Source organism: Botrytis cinerea, chromosome 3, assembly GCF_000143535.2.
Source record: "Botrytis cinerea B05.10 chromosome 3, complete sequence".
NCBI lineage: Eukaryota > Fungi > Ascomycota > Leotiomycetes > Helotiales > Sclerotiniaceae > Botrytis > Botrytis cinerea.
Window position 1 is genome coordinate 2647836 of NC_037312.1, and position 19553 is coordinate 2667388.

A 19553-nucleotide genomic window follows, 5' to 3' on the forward strand; every position below is an offset into this window, starting at 1 on the left:
GGAAATATAGATGCGTGTTGGGTCTGCTAGATGCTTTGGATGAATTCATGTGCTCACCTCATCATGAAATAATGATATAGTGCAAGCCTTTCAAGACCAGATGATTTCTGCGACGGTTCAATGATAGATACCGGTCGATGAACAATTGGTGTAGCACTCAGACTCTCCCCCCCTCTCTCTCCCTGAATTGTATGCTATTTTAGTGAAACTACTAGGTAGCTACCTAGCAGCACTAGACTAATATGTTAGTAAAGACATCTCATATCTACCCACCGTCCAATAAAGCATACCTACCTAGGCAGGTACGTACAAAAAACCACCACGGCAGATGGATTCTGTTTTGTCGAGACATCTGAAAGAGGTAATAATTTTATCTGTATAATGGTTGGTGGGTGACACGAGAAAGGAGCGGATGCCCAGATAGCGTAACATGCCAAGGCGTCCGCAGTGCTGCAGGTGGTAAGCGGTCCACGATGGAAGAGTGGATGAGAAGATGATGAAGGAGGAGAGGGAGAAAGAAGGAACGAAAGGGAAGAGAAGATTGGGATGGGATACCGGCACTGGTGTTGGCACTGACTGGCACTGGCACTGACTGGCATCGTGTATTCATCGTTTTCACGTGAGATGTTCTGACCAAGGGAAGACGGGAAGGCAAGGGAGGCTAATTGCAGTGCAGGCCGTGAAGTGAAGATTAAGAAGTTGCTGGTCTTCTTTGAGGTGAATACTGGTGGGTATCTAGAAAGGTAGACACTTGTAGGCATGGAAGATGGATAGGTCGGCAGGTAGAGGGATAGAAGGAAACTTTGGCTCTGACTCGAGATAGACTGACTTCTGAAACCACCAGCGAACAATAAATCGAGGACGCTTTGAACTTTGTATAATCCATGAATTGTGTATTCCGTACATACCTGCTACCTGTCTAGTGATGGCAGAGGTGGAGAATATATCGATTTCATCTGAATGATAGTACGAAGGAGGGAGCCGGAAAGAAGATGGGCCAGAGTCTCATAGATTAGATAGGAGCGTATTGATCTTCGACAACAATAGTTTCTCTTGAACTGTAGATTCGCCAATTGATCTATATACGATCCGTATTATCCGTATCATCCGTACCATCCGTACCATCTACCCATCAGACTATCTACATGCATACAATAAATAGGTCTACACATGCTTCCTCCAACGTTCCACCTGCAGACAAACCCTAAATACAGTAATTACTAACCTTAACCTTAATCTCGAGGATTTCTCCTTCCGAGCTCCTCTTTCCAATCCTCCTCAAACTTTCTTGGAACTACTTCGTGCTGACTAGACCTGATCTCTACAAGATCTTACTTGATGAACACTTTGATCGACACCCAACACCCAACCACCAACCACCACGCACAAAATGCATTGTATCGATTGGTATTTATAACAATACTACCAATATTGTCAACACTACCAACGCTACCAGTGCTACCACCATGTGCGTGCGACTGACTGCTACTGCCGCTACTACGGACCGAGCTACTGCTACCGTCCTAAAATGAGCTGCTGAACTTCGCCTCCAACAATGGTCGAAGGATGTTGATCTCCAAATTTTAATGATGACCACACATCCATCCTAATGGGACGCTACATGAATCCTAACGGCAACCTGCCGATGGACGCTTCCAACCACTGCAAGGCAAGCATGGCCGGGAAATCACGTTTTCGTACAATCCGCTCTCTTGGTATAATCTTTGTTTTCCCTATGCATGGCCGTTCCTTCAATGCCAATTTCCAACTGACTGAGGCTCAGCCTGGAGTCATGGCATGCTATGGTGTTGGTTCACGGATTCCATATCAGCCCTAATCTTTCTTGCATCCATCTATCATAAGGTTCTTGATGTTCCACCAATATTCTTGGGGAAAAGAAATAAATCAGATATAATAATCGGAACATGTAACCGTGGGCATTTCGTCATCTGCATCTCATTTCTTTTTTTTTTTGGATTTGCATTACTCTCTTCTTATCCCTCGATCTCTTTGCACACATTCATCTACTGTCTTTTCTGGTATTCATTCATTCATTGACTCCTTTCATTCACTCCTTCTGCTTGAGCACTGAGTAGTGGGGGCGACTCTCTCATCGCCATCTCATTCTCGTCCATTCGTTTGTTTGCATTCACTCTCGTTACAGTGTGTGTCGAAGTATTTAATCCGGCGAATCTGAAGTTACTGTTTTCCAGACTTTTCTTCTGGTCTACTTTCCCCTCCTTTAATAGCCCAATCCATCGCCAATCGCAGTCTTTACTACTATAGCACTGTCATAGCATTTGAGAGAATCCAACCTGAAGATCAATCGCCATATCTACGAGATTTTTGTCAGCATGGTCTTCTTTCGAGGAGCCTCAATCGTGTCCATCCTTACCATTGCTGGTTCATTCCTATCGCAAACGGCTCAAGCAATCCCAAGACCTCACGATCACCGACCAAGGGGCTATGATTATGGTGTAGACATAGGAGCAATTTTGAAGCGGGATGTTACTCCTATTCCCACTACTGGAGTCTCATTTAACAGCTCAAATTCGTCAATACCAGTTCGTCAAGAAATCCGGGATCTACAAAAGAATGCGGATCTTTGGGAGCTATATATTTTGGGGGTATCAATGATGCAAACTATCAATCAATCAGATATTCGTTCATGGTACCAAATAGCCGGTAATTATCGATGCTACCTATCAAGTGGTAAACTGCTAACCTCTCAACAAGGCATTCATGGTAGACCTTATCTTCCGTATGACGGAGTCCAAGCTACTCCCGGTGACGAAAATAACGGATATTGTACCCATGTCTCGATTCTCTTCCCTACTTGGCACAGGCCTTACTTGGCACTTTATGAGGTAGGAATTCTATGCATGCCATCTGAGACACATCTATTGACACTTTCTGTAGCAAACACTCCATAGTATCGTTGTATTCATTGCAGCACAGTTCTCTGCTGGAGCCGAGAGAGACAGGTATACTGCTGCTGCAGCCAACTTCCGTATTCCGTATTGGGATTGGGCTGTTGTACCACCCACTGGGGAGAGTGTTTTACCCCCAAGTGTTTCGACCCCAACTATAACTGTCAATGGGCCTGCCGGTGTTCAAACAATTTCCAATCCACTGTTTAGTTATCACTTCAACCCTTTGGACCCATCGGAGTTACCTGATGCACCTGTAAGTTATAAATGAATGGTTCATGATGAATTGCCAATTAACAATTCTTAGTTCAGCCAGTTTCCCCAAACTTTGAGGTATCCCACATCCAATGATGCCTCTGCTACTTCACAGAACAACCTTGTTGCTCGACAACTTGATAATAGTGCTGCTTCATTCCGGAACCGTCTGTATAACCTCTTCACCAATTATCACGACTACAGTACGTTCAGTAATGAAGCATGGATTACCGCCTCTAGCCCGGGAGATTTCGATTCCATTGAATCCCTCCACGATCAAATTCATGGATTGACAGGAAGTGGTGGCCACATGGCTTACATCGACTACTCTGCCTTCGATCCACTCTTCTTTCTTCATCACGCAATGATCGATCGTTGTTTTGCCATTTGGCAAACCTTGAACCCAGACAGTTATGTTTCTCCCAGAGAAGCTTCATACAGCACCTTTACCATGACGGCTGGAACCACCCAAGATGTATCTACACCACTCAAGCCTTTTTACGACGCCGGTGGGAAAAACTTTTACACTTCTTCTAATGTTGTCTCAACAGAATCTTTTGGTTACGCATATCCGGAAACATTACAAGGGGGAAATACAACTGCTCAAGCAATCAAGGCCATAAATCTTCTATACGGGACGACTGCTCCGGCAAAAACGGTTTCTCGCGGTTTGATTCCAGGTCTCGCCTCTTCAGGTCTCGCCTCTAAATTATTAGGACGGGAGCACCATCTTAACTCAACATATGATCTTCTCTCCTTCGCCCTCGCCCCGAACGGTCAATACACCGAATGGATTGCCAATATTCAAGTGCAGAAATTTGCCCTCTCTAGGTCGTTTTTTATTCACGTTTTCCTTGGACCTTTCGAAGATGACCCCTCGAGTTGGTCATTCGAACCTAATCTAGTCGGCACGCACTGCGTTTTTGCGAAGCTTTCATCCTCAGGTGCCTCTGTAGCTGATCCTAACCAATTGGTAACAGGGACGATTCCTCTTACTAGTGCTCTACTCGACGATATTTCAGAAGGTCATCTGAGATCACTGAACGATGTGGACGTCGAACCATACCTTAGAAAGAATCTCCAATATCGCATCACACTTCTAAATGACACGGAAATTGACAACTCCGCTGTCCCAAGTTTGAAGCTTAGTGTGGTGAGCTCTAGTGTTCAACAAAGTACGGTTGATCATGAATTGCCAAAATGGGGTTCGATGATTAGTCGTTTGGAGTTATTTGTCGAGGAGCTGAAGGAGGCATTGGGAAATACAACCCTAATAGGTTATTGATTTGATCTTGGGTGTATTAGCATGTCATGGCGGGGAGTTACGACTTTTTAGTCGATTTTCTTTCTTCGGGGGATGGAATTTTGTAGATGATCCGATGATACCATTTTGCATGTTGGATATTGGATATTGAATAGCCGATAGATGATGCGAAAAATATGTTACATGTCAATTGTTTCTAATTCTCAGTGACATGTTATTTCGATTTTGAAACTTTTTACATCAACCAAAAGTCCTCCTCACTTTCCTCATACTCAACACCATGAGTAAACACCCCATAAATGCGAACCATAACATCAAAACCCCCAACCATCCTATCACCATAGCATTACTACCCACTTTCGCCACGACGCCTCCATAACTCATCCGCTCGATAAATCGCGAGGTAGTCACCGCGGCCAAATGCTGCCAGAGGATGGATACAGATGCGAAGAGGAACGCGCTACCGCTGGCTAAGCAGAGTGTAAAGCTCAGGGCCCGAGAGGGAAATGATTTTACTTGACGTTCGGAATCGGTGTCGGAGTTTCTGTCAGCTTTCCAACGGGGGATGAGAGTGAGGAGGACGAGGGTGAAGAGGGTAAGGGCGAGGGAGATGTAGCTGTGGGGTGTTAGGGTGTTAAGGTGTTGTGGCGGTGGGTTTTTGGATCTTATTCGATGCTATGGCAGGGGAAGTAGGGAAGTAGGTAGAGAGAGTAGAGAAGGAGACAGGTTAGAAAAGAAAACGCACAGCAATCCGTCAAATACAATTCTTTTCCTCACCGAATCGGCTAGTTGAAGGAGATTCAGGGGATCTGTATCGAAATCGATATGCGTGGTCGAATTTGTACTCGTGCTCGTGCTCGTGCTCGTGATTGTATTCTTTAATGTCGTGACATGTTGGGCACATTCCCATCTCCAACTTGCGATTGGAGAAGCCATACATATTCCTCGGAAACCGATGCGGATTGTGAGAGCATTGTTTTGGGTGTTTGGGGGGAGGAGAGAGCTGAGGTTGCGGTGGAGGGTTTGGGTGAGGGGGGTGGGGATTGAGGAGGTGTAGGTGAGGGAGAGGAGGTAGATGGTGTGGGTGGAGTGGGTGGTGCAGCTTAGTGGGAGGAGGACTAGTTGGATAGGTTGGTTGGTGAGTTGAGGGGTTTGGAGATTAGGTGGATGGGCGGAAATGAGGATGAGGACTGGGAGTGAGGATGAGGGAGAGGGGGAATGGGAGATGTAGGATAAAGGGTGGGAGATTTGAATATAGTATATTACCTACCCAGACAGGCGATACCGATACATGTAAGGAGGATCAGAAAGTGTTGGAAATCGAAGCCAAAGCGGAAGAAGGAGATGAAGATTGAGAGTTTGCGGGGGATCATTGTGGGGGTAGGGATGAGGATGAGAATGGGGATGGGGATATATGTTCTTGAGAGGAGATGAGTAGGAAAGTTATATCATCTGGAATGAGATTATACAGGTGCTCGTAACGACGATGGTATGGAAAGTTGTGACAAGTCGTGACATGTTGATGAAGATATTGTGGTGATGCTTGGAGGGCTTGGAGGGGTTGGGCTTACTTGCAGATATTGTGGCTTGTTACTGAACCAATTATCTTTGCATCAATGGTATACACACTATTGTGATACTGTGCAAGTAAGTATCCCCAATGTATTGTTATCTATTCTACCAAAGTAATTGACCTGCATTCCTTTTCAAGAAAAGATATCGTTTATATATATATCGTCTACACCCGAACCCCTCCAATTATTCACAGAAAAAAAAAGCTGCAATTCTGAGCCACCAACCAACGACCTAGAAAGCCACATAGTGGATTACTTTCCCCGCGTGGATAAGGACCGGTGAATCCTCATAGGGGGGAAAGCGCGATTGCAACGGTCGATCAATACCCTGATACTATCTACCAATATGAGCTGACCGAGGTATACAGGTATGCCTGTGATAGTGACATCACGCAGCATCAGCAGATTGAGCTTGCTTCCAGGGTTGATAGTATATAAGAGAACACACTCGATACTATTTCAACGTACTGTATTGCATATTGCCCCGACTATCGAGAGTTTCATATCTATCCCGCGCCAGCAAAATGCCTCACATGAAATGGTGAGGCCAATTGTCACGAAAGCATTTTGCGATATGACTTCTAAAACTGTCCCATAGGCCACCTCAAATCAAGAATATCCAGGTTTTCGGCGAGGTCAAGGATAGTAAGTTAATAACCTTACAACCTCAATGATTACACTCTAACCCCCGACTGCTAGTTTCCGGCCGTCGATATCCCCGTGATATAGGTCGCCCCGTTTACCTTGGGGGCAACACATACTACCTGTTCGGCGATACTTTCTGTCATAGTTCCTCAAATCATTTTGTTGGAGTCTCCAACAATACTGTTGCCTATGTTCCAGATCCCCAAAATGATCCGTTGACTTGTACATACATGCATGAAAATGCATATCAACCATCGTTCATTCCTCATACGCATAGCGAAGAAGAGTATGAGAAGGATCCACAGAATAAGGAAAAGATCAGTAGGGTTGTGAATTGGGTATTTGGGGGAATCATTGAAGACTTTCCGGGGGCAAGAGATGGGTGGGTGTTTTATGAGAAGATGTATACGGTGAGTATTATTTCGAGATGCATGGGAGAAGGAAGTTCTTGGTAGGGTGTGCTTTGGCTAACGATATCAAAAGCATGGATCTACGGCTGGCAAGAGGTTTGGTACAGGTGTTGCGCGGGTTCAAGTTCAACCTGACAATTCTTTGAAAGTGGACAGATTGATGGTGAGTAATGCAGTTTCTGATTTATGTATCCCCCAAAGAGTTTGTCAGTCAATCCATCACAAGAATTAGGATGAGAAGTTCTATTTCCGGCTCTTGAGCTCAAAATTTTTGTGGCATTTTCCAGAGTAGATTACTCACGGAATTAGGGCGACAATATGCTCTTTGGAGAAAATGAGCCACATTTCGGTATGAAAACCTACGTTGTGGGAGACGATGGATATATCTATCTTTTTGGTTCTAAGGATGCTCCATCTCCGACCCTTGACCTCAAGAATCATTGGGCGCGTATTCGATCCGGGTCTGATTTTACCTCGCGAGAAAATTACGAATTTCTCATTCATACCCTCGATGGAAAAAGCAAAGTATGGGATCGTTCTTACTCGCTTCATCAACTCGTCAATCTCATTCCGGTCCAGGCGCAAGGCGCAATTATCAAAGTTCCGGAGCTAGCACCCCAAGGACGGCCATATCTTTGGTTTGGGAACAACAAGTTTCCGGCTAACAAGATATATATTGCATGTGCACCGCAATTAGAAGGGCCATGGGAAGAATGGGAGGGACCCGAGATTCCGAAATTTGGAGGAGGAGGCTTAAGATATACTTTATATCCACATGAAAGGAGTTGCCAGTTGGAAAATGGGGAAATGAGAATCAGTTGGAGTGATGACAAACAAATGGGTGGCATGGTTGTACAAGCTATGTTACACTTTGCAACGGAGGGAGAGAATGAGAACACTGCACAACAATCGGGACCATTACCGCAGCCTAATGGTGGTTGGAAGGATAAAGCGAAAGGGTTTCTGAATTCGCTCAAGTAGTTTAGGTGATATGATTCGAAAATGGCTTATCTTTCAACATGAAATGTCGATTGATCCGAACCTTGGAAATACATTAAATTATTTCAGACCTTGGGAATCTCTTGTGTAGGACTTTGATATCTCGACTGCAATTAGTAGTAAGCAGTATTCCCAGTATGTCTGACTCACATTTAACTACTTCAAAACCCAGTGAAGATTGGCTGGGGGTCGTGGCATACAAGATGCATCTATTCCGGAGTCAGAAACACAAGTAGATAGTTCAGTGCGCGACGACAGTTGCATGGTTGTATCACAGGCAGGCAGAAACGCGTCTAGAGCTGACTGTATGCACACTAGTCAAGGCTTTGACGGATCTGATAACTTTAAAGAGAGCGATGCAGGGGATCAGATAACGTCAAGTGACTGCGAGTGGATTCTGTTCCGAGAGAAGTTCAACTTCGTACATGGAATGATCAGTTCCGAAAGTTCGGAGAATTAAATTTGTCAGTAGATAGTCTGGTCTATTCAGTAGATCTACTCTGTACTAATACTTCGATGGCTTTTAACGTTTTACTCATTTCCTAGTTTCGTTCCCTTTTCATTTATTTCACTTTTCGTCCCTCTTTATTAGAGTTCAAATTGAGAATCCTAGTTCATATTTGAGATATATTTATCGATCTTAAATCATGAGCACTGCGACGGAAAAAGATACTGCATCTCCAGGTAATAAAATTATTTTTGGTTTTAGTAGGTCAGAGGCAAGATGTCGAAAGTGTACAGCCAGTGCTTGATCCAGATGATGAAGGTTCTCGACATCTAGAAGCGCTTAGAAGAGAATACGGAGTGGGCAAATCCGGTATATATCTAAAAGAGCCTGGACTAATATATCGACAGAGCACCTGGAACGGTCTAGATGACCCAGAAAATCCTTAAAATTGGCCGTCATGGCGCAAAATTACAATTGGTGCCATATTTTCGCTAGGACAGCTAGTGAATTAATATCAGCCAGTATGATTGCCGCTGCTCTTGGCGATGTCTCTCGCGATCTGAAGGTTGTTGGCTATACTGCTCAGATAATCTTTTCTACTTACTTCCTCGGTCTAGCCACTGGACTCTTCGTGGCTGCTGCATTTTCTGAGGTCACTAGCCGAAAAGATACATGGCTATTTTGCAATGCGTGGTGGAATTCTCTCTGTCCACTCGGCAATTCAAAGGCTTTGATGATTGCAGTTAGACTCGTGACAGAAACAGGGGCTAGTAGTGGCATCGCGGTACATATCAATACGAAGAGGCCTATCTCCACAAGCTCATCGACTGACTGTTGCCACTCTTCAAAGCTTACAGGGCCCATCATGGCTGATATGTATGGAAAATGAGAACGCGGAAAGTCGTTCGCAATTGCCTCTTTCCTAACATGTTTTAGACCTGTACTTGACCCAATCTTCGGGGGTATCATCGCACAATTGGTGGTGTGGCCATGGATATTCTGGATCAAGTCAATCTTTGATGGTTTCATAACCTTAGCGGGGTACTGTTTTATTCGAGAATCTTATACACCAGTTCTCCTTCGACGAAAGGCCAAATCCGAAGCTATGTCCACGTCTAGCATTGAAAGAGCATTCACAATTCAACATTGGCAAGAACTGCTTCTCCAATTATCTATCGGACTTATCCGTCCCTTCCAGATTTTGATACGTCGGCCAGTAATCCAATTAATCACATTTATATTTGGAGTTGGCTTTGGTGTTTACACGATTTTGATTCTAATATTTGCCGCTCTTTATATAGAGCGTCACAGCCAATCCGTGTCAATCAGCGCTCTTCATTACATCTCAATTGACATTGGCGCAATATCTGCGTCTCAAATTGGAGATCGTATCATGGAATGGCTATACAGGCGTCTTAGCAACAAAAACAACAACCATGGCAGACCAGAGTTCCGTGTTCCATATTCAATGGACGGTGCTATATTAATGCCGATTGAGATATCTTGGCACGGCTGGGTGGCCGAAGTGACTGGCCCATGGGTATTAGTTGATATCGGCGCATCTGTCTTTACCCTGGGGAATATGGTGTTCAACCAAGGTATTCTTGCTCACCAGCTTGACGAGTTTGGTAAATACGGAGTGTCAGAAAATGCTGCATCTCGAGTGGGTTCGAATATTATGGGATTCATTCTACCTATCTCTGGGCCCCAGCTTTATGACAACTTGGGAGTCGGTTGGGACAACCCTATTGGGCTTCATATGGATCGTATCAGGAGATCCTGTTTGTTTTGTATTGTACTGTTGGGGTGAAAGAATACGTTTAATTGGTAAAGAGGCTGAGGATTCAAGTTCTCAAAGGAATTGATTCGATAAGTTCTCTGGCTATTAGAGAACGAATACAAGCTCTCTTAAAAATTCTAAATATCAAGGCTGCAGCTAAATTCAATCCTTCCACTCTTTCATATCTGCTCCTAAGATCTTCCACACCTTCTTAGCGTCAATATCAGGTGTATCGGTATTGAAGACTTTAAGAAAATAATCTTTCCCGCTTTCCATGAAAAACACCCCGCGATCCTATGCCGTGCAAAAGTTAGATAATGACTTCAAAATCGGAGAATCCATAGTTTACTTACTTTCCCAAGGCTCAGCATAGTCTTTGCCTCGATAAAGGTTGGAATATAATGTTGGAGTGTCTTTTTATTCTCTCGAATCAATGAAAGGATATTGGAACAAGCAACCTCCGCCTGGGCCATGCCTGCGAATGCCATCTTTGGACCGTCGGTAGCTGCAACATCTCCTATTGCAAAAATATTTCTGCAATTGCTATTTTTGGTTTTGACTTGCAATGTTGGTTCTACATGAATGAGGCCATTGTCTGTGATAGCATCCGGTAAAAAGCTTTCGAGTAGGCTCGAGTTTGGGCTTTGTCCGGTACAAGATATCTATTGAGGTCAGTGATTGCTTTTCAAGATACCATACAATAATATCATACCACAAGATCAAAAGTCTCAACTTGACCATTCTTGAATTTAATCTCTGTCTCAGATGGTACAAATGGTTTACCATCAGGCAGTGAGGGTCGTTCATTGAAATGAACTTTCACTCCCAGCTCTTGAAGTCGGTTGTAAGCCGCTTCGTGTAGCTGTGGTCCGAATCTAACGAGTAAACGATCTCGAGAGTGAACCAACGTCACGTTCTTATCTGGTAGGAAACTTTTGATGTCAGTTGCAAGCTCGACTCCAACTGCACCGCCGCCGATAACAGCAATTCGTGAAGAGGCCTGGATAGCTTTTTGATAGCTACGCAATTCATCTTCACCCCCCATCTTATTCTTAGCAAGAAGTCGAGCCGGCGCGGGCTGTGATACACCTGTTGCAATAATGAGATATTCATACGAAAGTTTCTCATCTGATGAAAGCTCGATATAATCTTCATGAATATTGATAGCCTTCTCATGAACAATAGATATAGCACCTTCTGACGCATATCTCAACAGCCCTCCATAAGGAACAAAAGCTTTATATTCATGACCACTCAGCACACTGAATCTGGGAAAAGCAAAACAATAATGCATGTGCGTATTTTTTTCAACAAGTGTGACTTTATATCCAGTAGGTATGGATGTGGAAAGTAGTCTCGCCAAATGAATTCCGGAAAATGAACCGCCTATGATGACGATGTTCTTTGCATCGGAAGTTGCGCGGTATGTGAAACGGTGGATGATTGCTGTGGTTTTCTGTTTCCCGAGTTTAAATAGGAATTGAAACGCTATGCTGGCGATTTGTATGTAAAATATGAAACCCATGATGAAGAAAGTTGCCTCGAGATATTTTGTTGTACGTATTCAGTAATGAAGTGTGCCCGGATGACCTCTTGGAGTTTACAAGTGGTGGGATATTCAATGAATATATATACAGCAGCAGACCGCTCAAAAGAGCTAGCGACGGACTTAAGTTGTACGACTGAGTCTATGGCCTTGTCTAGGCTATCTGACCCTTTAGTCATCTCCGCATCCCCAGTTTTTCTCGGTCAATTCGGATATAAGCTGCTTGGTCGAATGGAATAACATTCCGTGTTTTTTTTTCAGGAAGACAACAACACTGGCAGTTTCCCCAGAGTCTCAGATTAGCAGATATAATATGTCTTGTATCATTTCATTTATCTCGAGGCGGAGTCAATTAAGTTAGGATAAATCCTGACGAGACCCAAATTCAAATCTCATAATTTCAAGATTGCAAGACTATGCTCCCTTGCATGGAACTTTGCTTTTTATCTGGTAGCATGAAAAACAACGAGACACAGAGCATTGCATGTGAAGAAGCACAGTTGGTTGATTAAGATGATTCGCATTTTAAATTATATACTAAATAAGAGAAAGACAACATCGACCCGACAAATTATAATCATCATTCATTGACCACTGGAATACACTCTTAAAGCTTCCTTGATACATTACGATCGTCTGCGCATTTCTAAGGTGCTGGGCCATAATTAAGCCAAGTTGGCGACAGCAGCGGCAACAAGGATGCTGACACCACCAATGAGGAAACCGCTGGCAGCATTGATTTGTTGGATTGCACCGCTGGTAGAGGTAGCCTTGAAAGATATTAGCAAACACAGTCGATTAGTAGAACCAATGAATACATACTGAAGCAGAAGATTCAGTGGCAGTGCTGGAAGCTGATCCGGAGCTAGCAGTTGATTCAGAGCTAGAAGCAGATCCAGAGCTAGAGGAAGCAGCAGTTGTTGTTGCGGAGTTGCTTGCAACAGTTGCAGTAGCGCCGCTTGCGGTTGTAGTGACGTTTTGAGCGAGCATAGCGGTAGCAACGTCGGCTTGAGTTCCGGTCAATGGCACAGTAGAGGATCCACACTCAACAGCGGCAACGGTCAGATATGGACCATAGTATTGCCAGATATCCTCGTTGTCCTCACCGGAGCATTGGAGACAGGCAGCGTAGTCAGTGGAGAAGATTGTAGTGTTGCAGAAACCGTCGATTTCTGATTCGAGGATAGCCTCACCTATTTGGAGATTAGTATCGATCTCGAGGAGTTGGTTTGACTGTACGTCTGAAGGGGAGACTTGATGGAGAAGCAAACATACCGCAGTTGTCGTGACAGTTGTAGGAATTGGTACCAACAGCGTTATCCTCATCTTGACGCTTGACGACCAAAGCCTCTGGTAAAGTAGCAAGAACTGTTGGAGCGAGAAGCCCAGCAAGAGCTGCGACCTTAACGATTGATGTGATGAAAACCATGATGCTGATTGAGGTGACGATTTGTCTTAAGATAGTGATTTAGGTGGTATGATTGAATTGTCTAAGATGATGAATAGATGCATATTCGATCGGCGACGTGTCTTCATATATGAGAACAAAATGAAAGACCAAAATTTACGGTCCCGAAGATTGAGATGCGGCCTACTCGAATCTCCACTTTGACTCACGACATTGGACATGCCAAGGAGATTCGGCGGCATTCCGAGAAAATTCCAATATGGATCGATGAGCTATTGGAATACAAGCAAGAATCTTTGTGCCGTGTCCCTGCATGTGGACGTGGTCCGATAATTTAAACAACGTCGCACTTGACCTAACGGTCGTAAAAGAAAAGAAAAGAAAGTGTGAGACGGGGAATTCTAGTCTAGGCTATTCCTAGGAACGGAGATCGATTAGATTAGATAAGATTGAATCAGATTAGATGAGGAGATGAAACTTTCTGGGGCGGCTTCAGAGTACCACAAAAAATTGAGACTGACTTCAACTTAGATGCCCCCATGTATGCCAATAATTGCCTGACCCGAGAATTCTTTGAGAAGAAGCCAGTTACATAGTGGACGGGAAAAATTCTTGATTCAAAAGTGAAATGATTCCTGTTGGTCCGAAGAACGAATCAAAAAATGTCAGCTTGACGCCAATACCACCTTGCGCTGCCACCATAACATCAGATTTCCATCTGATAAGTTTGCACATATTTATTGGCTGATATCTACTCCACCCTCTCCATTTTCCAGTAGTAACATCTGATTAGATGGAAATCCTCGGATCAGATAAGATGTAAAATTTCACGGAAGAGTGGAACGTGCATGAATCTTTTACCAAATCATAAATCAAAGTGGAGAAGAAGACCAGTCTACTCTGCTATGTGAACCCTGCTGCCACATTCCAATAGCTTCTTTTACTTGTGAAGTTTATTCCCCGTGTTCGACATGGTCTGTGAAATCTTGCAAAAGTTCCCGACTTCGACCGGTACCACTTGGCAGCTTTGAATGTTTGTGACTTTATTCTGTACTCCTAGTTCAAAATGCACACTTTCACATGTGTGTTTTCACATGAAATTGAGGCCAAGAGCTTTCATGATTGGTGCCTTGCTACATTTCGTAATGGATAGAAACCATTACTCAGAGCAAGGTGGAGGATTTCATTCTTGATTTTTAAGCTCTATGACTTTCGGGTTCGGACCCGAAGTAGTTCTCGGTGCAAATGCGTGCATATATGACCCAGTTCTCTTTTGTGTTGATGATTCTCGACCGCTGTTCTTCAAATGCAAGCACTTAAACCACATTGTTTAAAGATGCTCTTCAAATATCTTCCTATTTTGGCTTTGTGTCTCATTTCCAACCTCGATCGTGTATCCGGGGAAGCAGAAACGGCGAACGGTCCAGTTGAATTCGTCTGGCCAGAGCAACGTACTTGGTATGCTGCTTGGCAAAATAACAGTCCTTGTGGAAGAAATGATGGAACGGTTGGAAACCGCACAGATTTCCCTTTGGGTATGGTCCCCCTGAAAATTGTAATCAAGTCATAACTAACATGCTTTATATGTGCAGACTCAGGGAAAGTTGCACTTGTGGCCTCCGGAGAGACCTGGGATGTCGTCGTTCGCATAGCATACATGGATAGTAAGACATAGCTCACTCATAATTTCTTCCCAAGACTAAAGGTATTCCAGAGCCAACCACTCAATCGGATTTCACTACCCAGATTTTACACACAATCTCCGAACTTGATGCGGGACACCAGTGTTATACCACACCAGATTCTCCATCCGATGTCGAAGCTGGCACAAATGCGACAATTCAGCTTGAATACACTTCTACATACGATGGAAGTGGGAACGAAACATTTTATGCTTGTGCAGATATTGTAAGAAACCCAATAACAAGTAACTGAAAACGTCGTTACAGGAACTGATCATGATGTAAATTTAGACTTTCGTAGAGGAGAGTGATTTCACCGCAAGCGTCTCCTGCTTCAACGCTACTGTCACTGGTCCTTCTACCGAGGGTATAGCGACCTCTGTCGCAACATCATCTGCGACCTCTACAGAGACGTCAACAATATCTTCGACAGCTTCATCGTCTACCACGTCAGAATCATCATCGTCGAGTTCCAGCGGGCTATCTAAATCAGCTGTTGCTGGTGTTGCAGTTGGTTGTATTGCGGGTGGTCTAGCTTTGGTTGGACTTGCAGTATTCTTGTTGATGAAGAAATACTCATATAAACCTCGATTCAGAGGAAGAGAGCATGTCGAAAGCGTTAGATTGAGCTCGATTGATGATAAGATCGCACTCCAGAAAAGCTCTGTATAGAAGCTACTAGAGGATATGAAATTGCCTCTTGCGAGCCTATATATTGTAGTGGTTGGAGATGAATACTGTGCTTTTGATTGAGGAAACATTCAAACAGGATAATTTGGCATGAATGGCGGATGTTATAATGAACTTCAGGAATAACATGTGATTATGAGGAATGAATGATGATAATATAAATTTTGAGGTACCAGATCGATGAGTGCAACAAGTCAATGCGATATATGTCGCTCAATATCTTAGATAGATATCGAGAATAATAAAGATTAGAGATGCATCTTTCATTCATCTGTTTGATCATTGCAGCCAAAACTTGAAAGACCCATGCTTGTAAATTATCTAAATTTGTCAAAAGATTGCCAAAATATAGAAGGAAATTTGAAATTATATAATGTGGTCAAAATAATGGCTATGTTCTCCTCTCCCATTAGCTTTGCAGTAGCACCGTCGTGAAAATTTCAGCCAGTGTAAAGACGATATGCTTCAACTTCGATATGCTCCTGGCAAGCAAGCGTGGATCCGAATTCGTTCTTTTAAAGTGCCCAGTCGCCGGAGGCTAGACTTCCGAGTGAACGTGGTACGTACTGCGGCTGCTTGGTATGATGACTTAATTGGAGATACCAGAATGAAAACATTGAATCGAGGTTACTGCCTGACACGAAGAGCAGTTACAATTTCGTCTTAATGATCGTGGAAATGGAGTACCCAAACACGCATTGATGGCAGAACGAAACGTAAACCACTGAAATGGGTTCGTGAATATCAAAGATGGAGCTTGAGATACTAGAGCAGAGCCTGAATGTCATAATATACCCAAAAAGGATGTTTGAAAGTTTTCTGATGTTATGTCTCCTATCACAGATAGTACACATAAGCATTGCTATAATCGTTGTTTGTGAAGCTCACCCAAGACTTTCATACCCCCTTCATATAATAGCCTGACATCTCTAATCTTAATACCAGTTGCCCAACTGTGTTCTCTTCTGCTAAATCCGCAGCATCAAACAAGCCCCCGCTTCCTGCCTTGACATCGAAAGTCTTCTCACCGTACCCCTTCTTTTCAGTCAATCCTCTACAAACCGTGATAAATACTCCAACTCTCTTTCTGAATTTCCCATACATCACTTTGATATTCTCATCTTCGCCTACATTGCCCGTCTTTGCCTTTGCCCCCGAAGCCTTCTCTCTTGAGTGCTTCGAGAACCGTAGGATCAGGCCAAATATTTCTTCTAGTAGTTGCATAACTGGTTTTTGTCTCTTTCTTAGAAACAATGCAAACAGCATCTTATCGAGCACACGTTCATGGTAATCTCTAAGACTCTCCAGCCCCTCGTTTTGGCCGAGCGAAAAATTCCCAGAGTCCATGCGTTCTTCAATTTCATCTAATTTTCTCTGGAAAATACCCCATGTTGTTGCGATTCCAGTGTCGAAAAAATATCCACAGACCGCAGAAATGAAATGATGAGCCTCAATACGAAATTTATGAGCAGAGGGATGTATGTTTTGCCATGAGGATGTCCTGTCCGTGGCATCACGAAAAAGTGCTGACACAACATATAGCATTCTGAGAGTACGAAGTAGTTGTTTAAAAAGCTGATCGTACTTGTAGAGGATAATGGGAGTTAGAATCGATTCTAACGGCGCAGGAGGTTTGTATGAAAGTCGTAGGAAATCTAGGGCTTCGATTGAATTGGGATCCATACATCGTTTGATTTCTTCTTCGGACATATCTCGAACAGCAAAACTCAAATCTCCCGGAAGAGATTTTTGTCTTTGAAGATAGCTATCAATGGAAGAGATATTCTCAGGCTGATATGATGCATAACTTTCAGTAAGAACGCCCATTAATGCAAGCCGTAATTCAGAGCTCGCTGGCGGCCATGTATCTCTACCGCCGAGTCGTAAGCCCATGGTTCCACCAGATAAAGCCACTCCCTTTTGTCTCTCGGCACTTTCTAATTCCGGGTCAAATAGTGCATGAGAGAGTCGACTTGAGAAAACACCGTTTCCCAACAAATGGAAGTCTCTTTGGAGAGATAGATGATCTCGTAATTTATGAGACTTGAAGAATAGTTGCATGCAAACACTATTGACTACTCTAGCTTGCGCAGAAATGATTGGATTGAATGAGAGTAGAGGGGCCAGCGAAATGGGCGGGGAAAATATTGACTCATCCACTTGCGAAGGCTCCGGAGCCGATGAAAGACAATCCTGTAAAAGACGTTTAAATCTAACAGGAGTTAGTGGCTCCTTTAATTTTGAGTCCAATCGATTAATGGAAGCTACAACACGAGTATGAATCTCTTCTTCGGGTCGGCCGAAGAAATCCAGATCAAAATTGTAGAGTTCATACCTGGAACCGGTCGTTGTGGGTTCCGTCGTTAAGTGATTTCCCGAGAAATTTCGGAGTGCGGCTGTCAAATCCTGTTCGTATTTCAAGGCTTTAGTCTCTACGTCCAGTATATCCTGCCAAGAATACCTCCATTCAAGAGCTGGTGGTGCAACTGACTCCACAACCTCCATTTTCGACAAAGGATGTTCTATATGGTGAGTCCGTAGAATTCGAAGGCTCCTACCCACTTCAAACATTATTCGGGCATCTTCGAGTGGCATGAACGAAGGAACATTTTCAAGGTCCAATATAAAATCAGGTTCATTTAATTCGAGACCAGCTTCGTCCACCCATTCTTTGTTGTCGACCTTCACAAAACTCTTCCCAGGACCATCCTTGGCTAGCGGCACGCCATCTTCTCTTTTTAGCCCAAGCCATTCACCTGTGAACTCAAGCCAAGGTATTGATACCCTCGAGAGTATTTCGAGAAGAATATCTCGGAGAGAGTCTGTCCTATGCTCTAGAAGTTGGATCTCTTCAAAAAGCGTTGACAGTATTGCTTCATCACTTTTCTTTGGTAGTGTCTTCGTCACCAATCGTTTGAAACATGTGAGAACCGAATGAACAGGCTGAATTAATGCTTGCAGCTGTAAAATGCTCTCATAGTCAGAAGCCCTTACATTCAGCTGTGACTGAATTGTTGTAAGAACAGTTGAAATAGACTCTGCCATGGCGATTCGACCTGGTGACTTGTTTGATAAATAGGTCTTTTCGACAAAGTCTTGAAGAAGCTTGGTAGTATTTCCGCACTCATAAAAAGGAGCTAGAAAACCGTCCAGAGATTGTGCAGTGTGACCAGAGACGCGGACCTTCTGAAGAGTCGCAGAAAATGAACGCTTCTCTGTGTCCCACGCGAAGAACATAGAATTCCTGCCTAGTCCCAGTGCGAGGACTGAGGTAGCGAATATTTTCGAATCAACTACATGATGAAGAGTATTTCCGGCATTCAAAAAATCGTCTTGGGCAGCTAATGCGGTATCAAATACTCGAGCTCCAGCTTCGGTCAAATAAGCTGTTTGGGGTTCATTAAATTGCTCAATAGTAAAGGAATCCCATGTTTGATAGTTCACAGGCTCTTGTAAAGGCTCTTGCTCCTGTAACATCCAAATATCAACGTCTTCAGCTTCCTCAGGCCCCACCGGTTCGTTGCAAGATGTGTCGCCAAGAGGCTCATCAGATTGAGATGGAGAAATAATTTGCTCTGCTGGACCTATAGGTAGTTCCGGTATACCGAAGAACAACTCATCATGTTGACATTGGTCTGCAACGTCTGGTAGTTTAAAGTCAATGACTGTAAACAATTAGCATAGTATATTTGTTTACTTCACGCAAATAGTTGGAACGAACCAGGGAGTTTAAGATCTGAGAAAAGACTATTTGGTTGTACTACATCATCAACACATCTAGATAGACCCCAAAGGTCTGGTATAGCAAAGACATCTCCTGGATCTCTTTCGTCATCCATTTTTATCATCTCAACTGAGATATCAATGTACTGTGCTCGCAGGCGGGGGTTGTGGATGTTTGACGCGCTCCAACGCGTCTGCA

The 19553-nt window shown here is 43.7% G+C and overlaps 8 protein-coding genes across 8 annotated transcripts; 4 read left to right on the forward strand and 4 right to left on the reverse strand.

The window, feature by feature from the left end:
* Positions 1-1161: 1161 nt before the first annotated feature.
* Positions 1162-4633, forward strand: BCIN_03g07730 (hypothetical protein). Its single transcript, XM_024692168.1, has 4 exons — positions 1162-2685; positions 2737-2867; positions 2920-3186; positions 3238-4633. The coding sequence occupies exons 1-4, from the start codon at positions 2355-2357 to the stop codon at positions 4468-4470; spliced, it is 1962 nt and encodes a 653-aa protein (XP_024547943.1). The 5' UTR covers positions 1162-2354; the 3' UTR covers positions 4471-4633.
* A 7-nt stretch (positions 4634-4640) lies between these two features.
* Positions 4641-6001, reverse strand: BCIN_03g07740 (hypothetical protein). Its single transcript, XM_024692169.1, has 3 exons — positions 5720-6001; positions 5195-5567; positions 4641-5065 (listed from the first exon to the last, which is right to left on the reverse strand). Exons 1-3 carry the CDS (start codon positions 5820-5822, stop codon positions 4690-4692), a joined length of 852 nt encoding a protein of 283 aa, XP_024547944.1. The 5' UTR covers positions 5823-6001; the 3' UTR covers positions 4641-4689.
* Positions 6002-6134: 133 nt separating this feature from the next.
* On the forward strand, positions 6135-8145 carry BCIN_03g07750 (hypothetical protein). The gene is made up of 6 exons (XM_024692170.1): positions 6135-6338; positions 6392-6564; positions 6622-6668; positions 6723-7078; positions 7152-7241; positions 7388-8145. The coding sequence occupies exons 2-6, from the start codon at positions 6548-6550 to the stop codon at positions 8057-8059; spliced, it is 1182 nt and encodes a 393-aa protein (XP_024547945.1). The 5' UTR covers positions 6135-6338; positions 6392-6547; the 3' UTR covers positions 8060-8145.
* Positions 8146-8679: 534 nt separating this feature from the next.
* On the forward strand, positions 8680-10397 carry BCIN_03g07760 (hypothetical protein). Its single transcript, XM_024692171.1, has 2 exons — positions 8680-9401; positions 9462-10397. Exons 1-2 carry the CDS (start codon positions 8983-8985, stop codon positions 10333-10335), a joined length of 1293 nt encoding a protein of 430 aa, XP_024547946.1. The 5' UTR covers positions 8680-8982; the 3' UTR covers positions 10336-10397.
* Positions 10398-10400: 3 nt separating this feature from the next.
* On the reverse strand, positions 10401-11898 carry Bcalo4. The gene is made up of 3 exons (XM_024692172.1): positions 11018-11898; positions 10659-10967; positions 10401-10599 (listed from the first exon to the last, which is right to left on the reverse strand). Exons 1-3 carry the CDS (start codon positions 11828-11830, stop codon positions 10468-10470), a joined length of 1254 nt encoding a protein of 417 aa, XP_024547947.1. The 5' UTR covers positions 11831-11898; the 3' UTR covers positions 10401-10467.
* A 454-nt stretch (positions 11899-12352) lies between these two features.
* Positions 12353-13532, reverse strand: BCIN_03g07780 (hypothetical protein). Its single transcript, XM_001546438.2, has 3 exons — positions 13127-13532; positions 12674-13044; positions 12353-12621 (listed from the first exon to the last, which is right to left on the reverse strand). The coding sequence occupies exons 1-3, from the start codon at positions 13278-13280 to the stop codon at positions 12517-12519; spliced, it is 630 nt and encodes a 209-aa protein (XP_001546488.1). The 5' UTR covers positions 13281-13532; the 3' UTR covers positions 12353-12516.
* Positions 13533-14221: 689 nt separating this feature from the next.
* BCIN_03g07790 (hypothetical protein) lies at positions 14222-15890 on the forward strand. The gene is made up of 4 exons (XM_024692173.1): positions 14222-14794; positions 14852-14923; positions 14974-15167; positions 15233-15890. Exons 1-4 carry the CDS (start codon positions 14566-14568, stop codon positions 15611-15613), a joined length of 876 nt encoding a protein of 291 aa, XP_024547948.1. The 5' UTR covers positions 14222-14565; the 3' UTR covers positions 15614-15890.
* A 37-nt stretch (positions 15891-15927) lies between these two features.
* On the reverse strand, positions 15928-19514 carry BCIN_03g07800 (hypothetical protein). The gene is made up of 2 exons (XM_024692174.1): positions 19353-19514; positions 15928-19296 (listed from the first exon to the last, which is right to left on the reverse strand). Exons 1-2 carry the CDS (start codon positions 19477-19479, stop codon positions 16529-16531), a joined length of 2895 nt encoding a protein of 964 aa, XP_024547949.1. The 5' UTR covers positions 19480-19514; the 3' UTR covers positions 15928-16528.
* Positions 19515-19553: the final 39 nt, after the last annotated feature.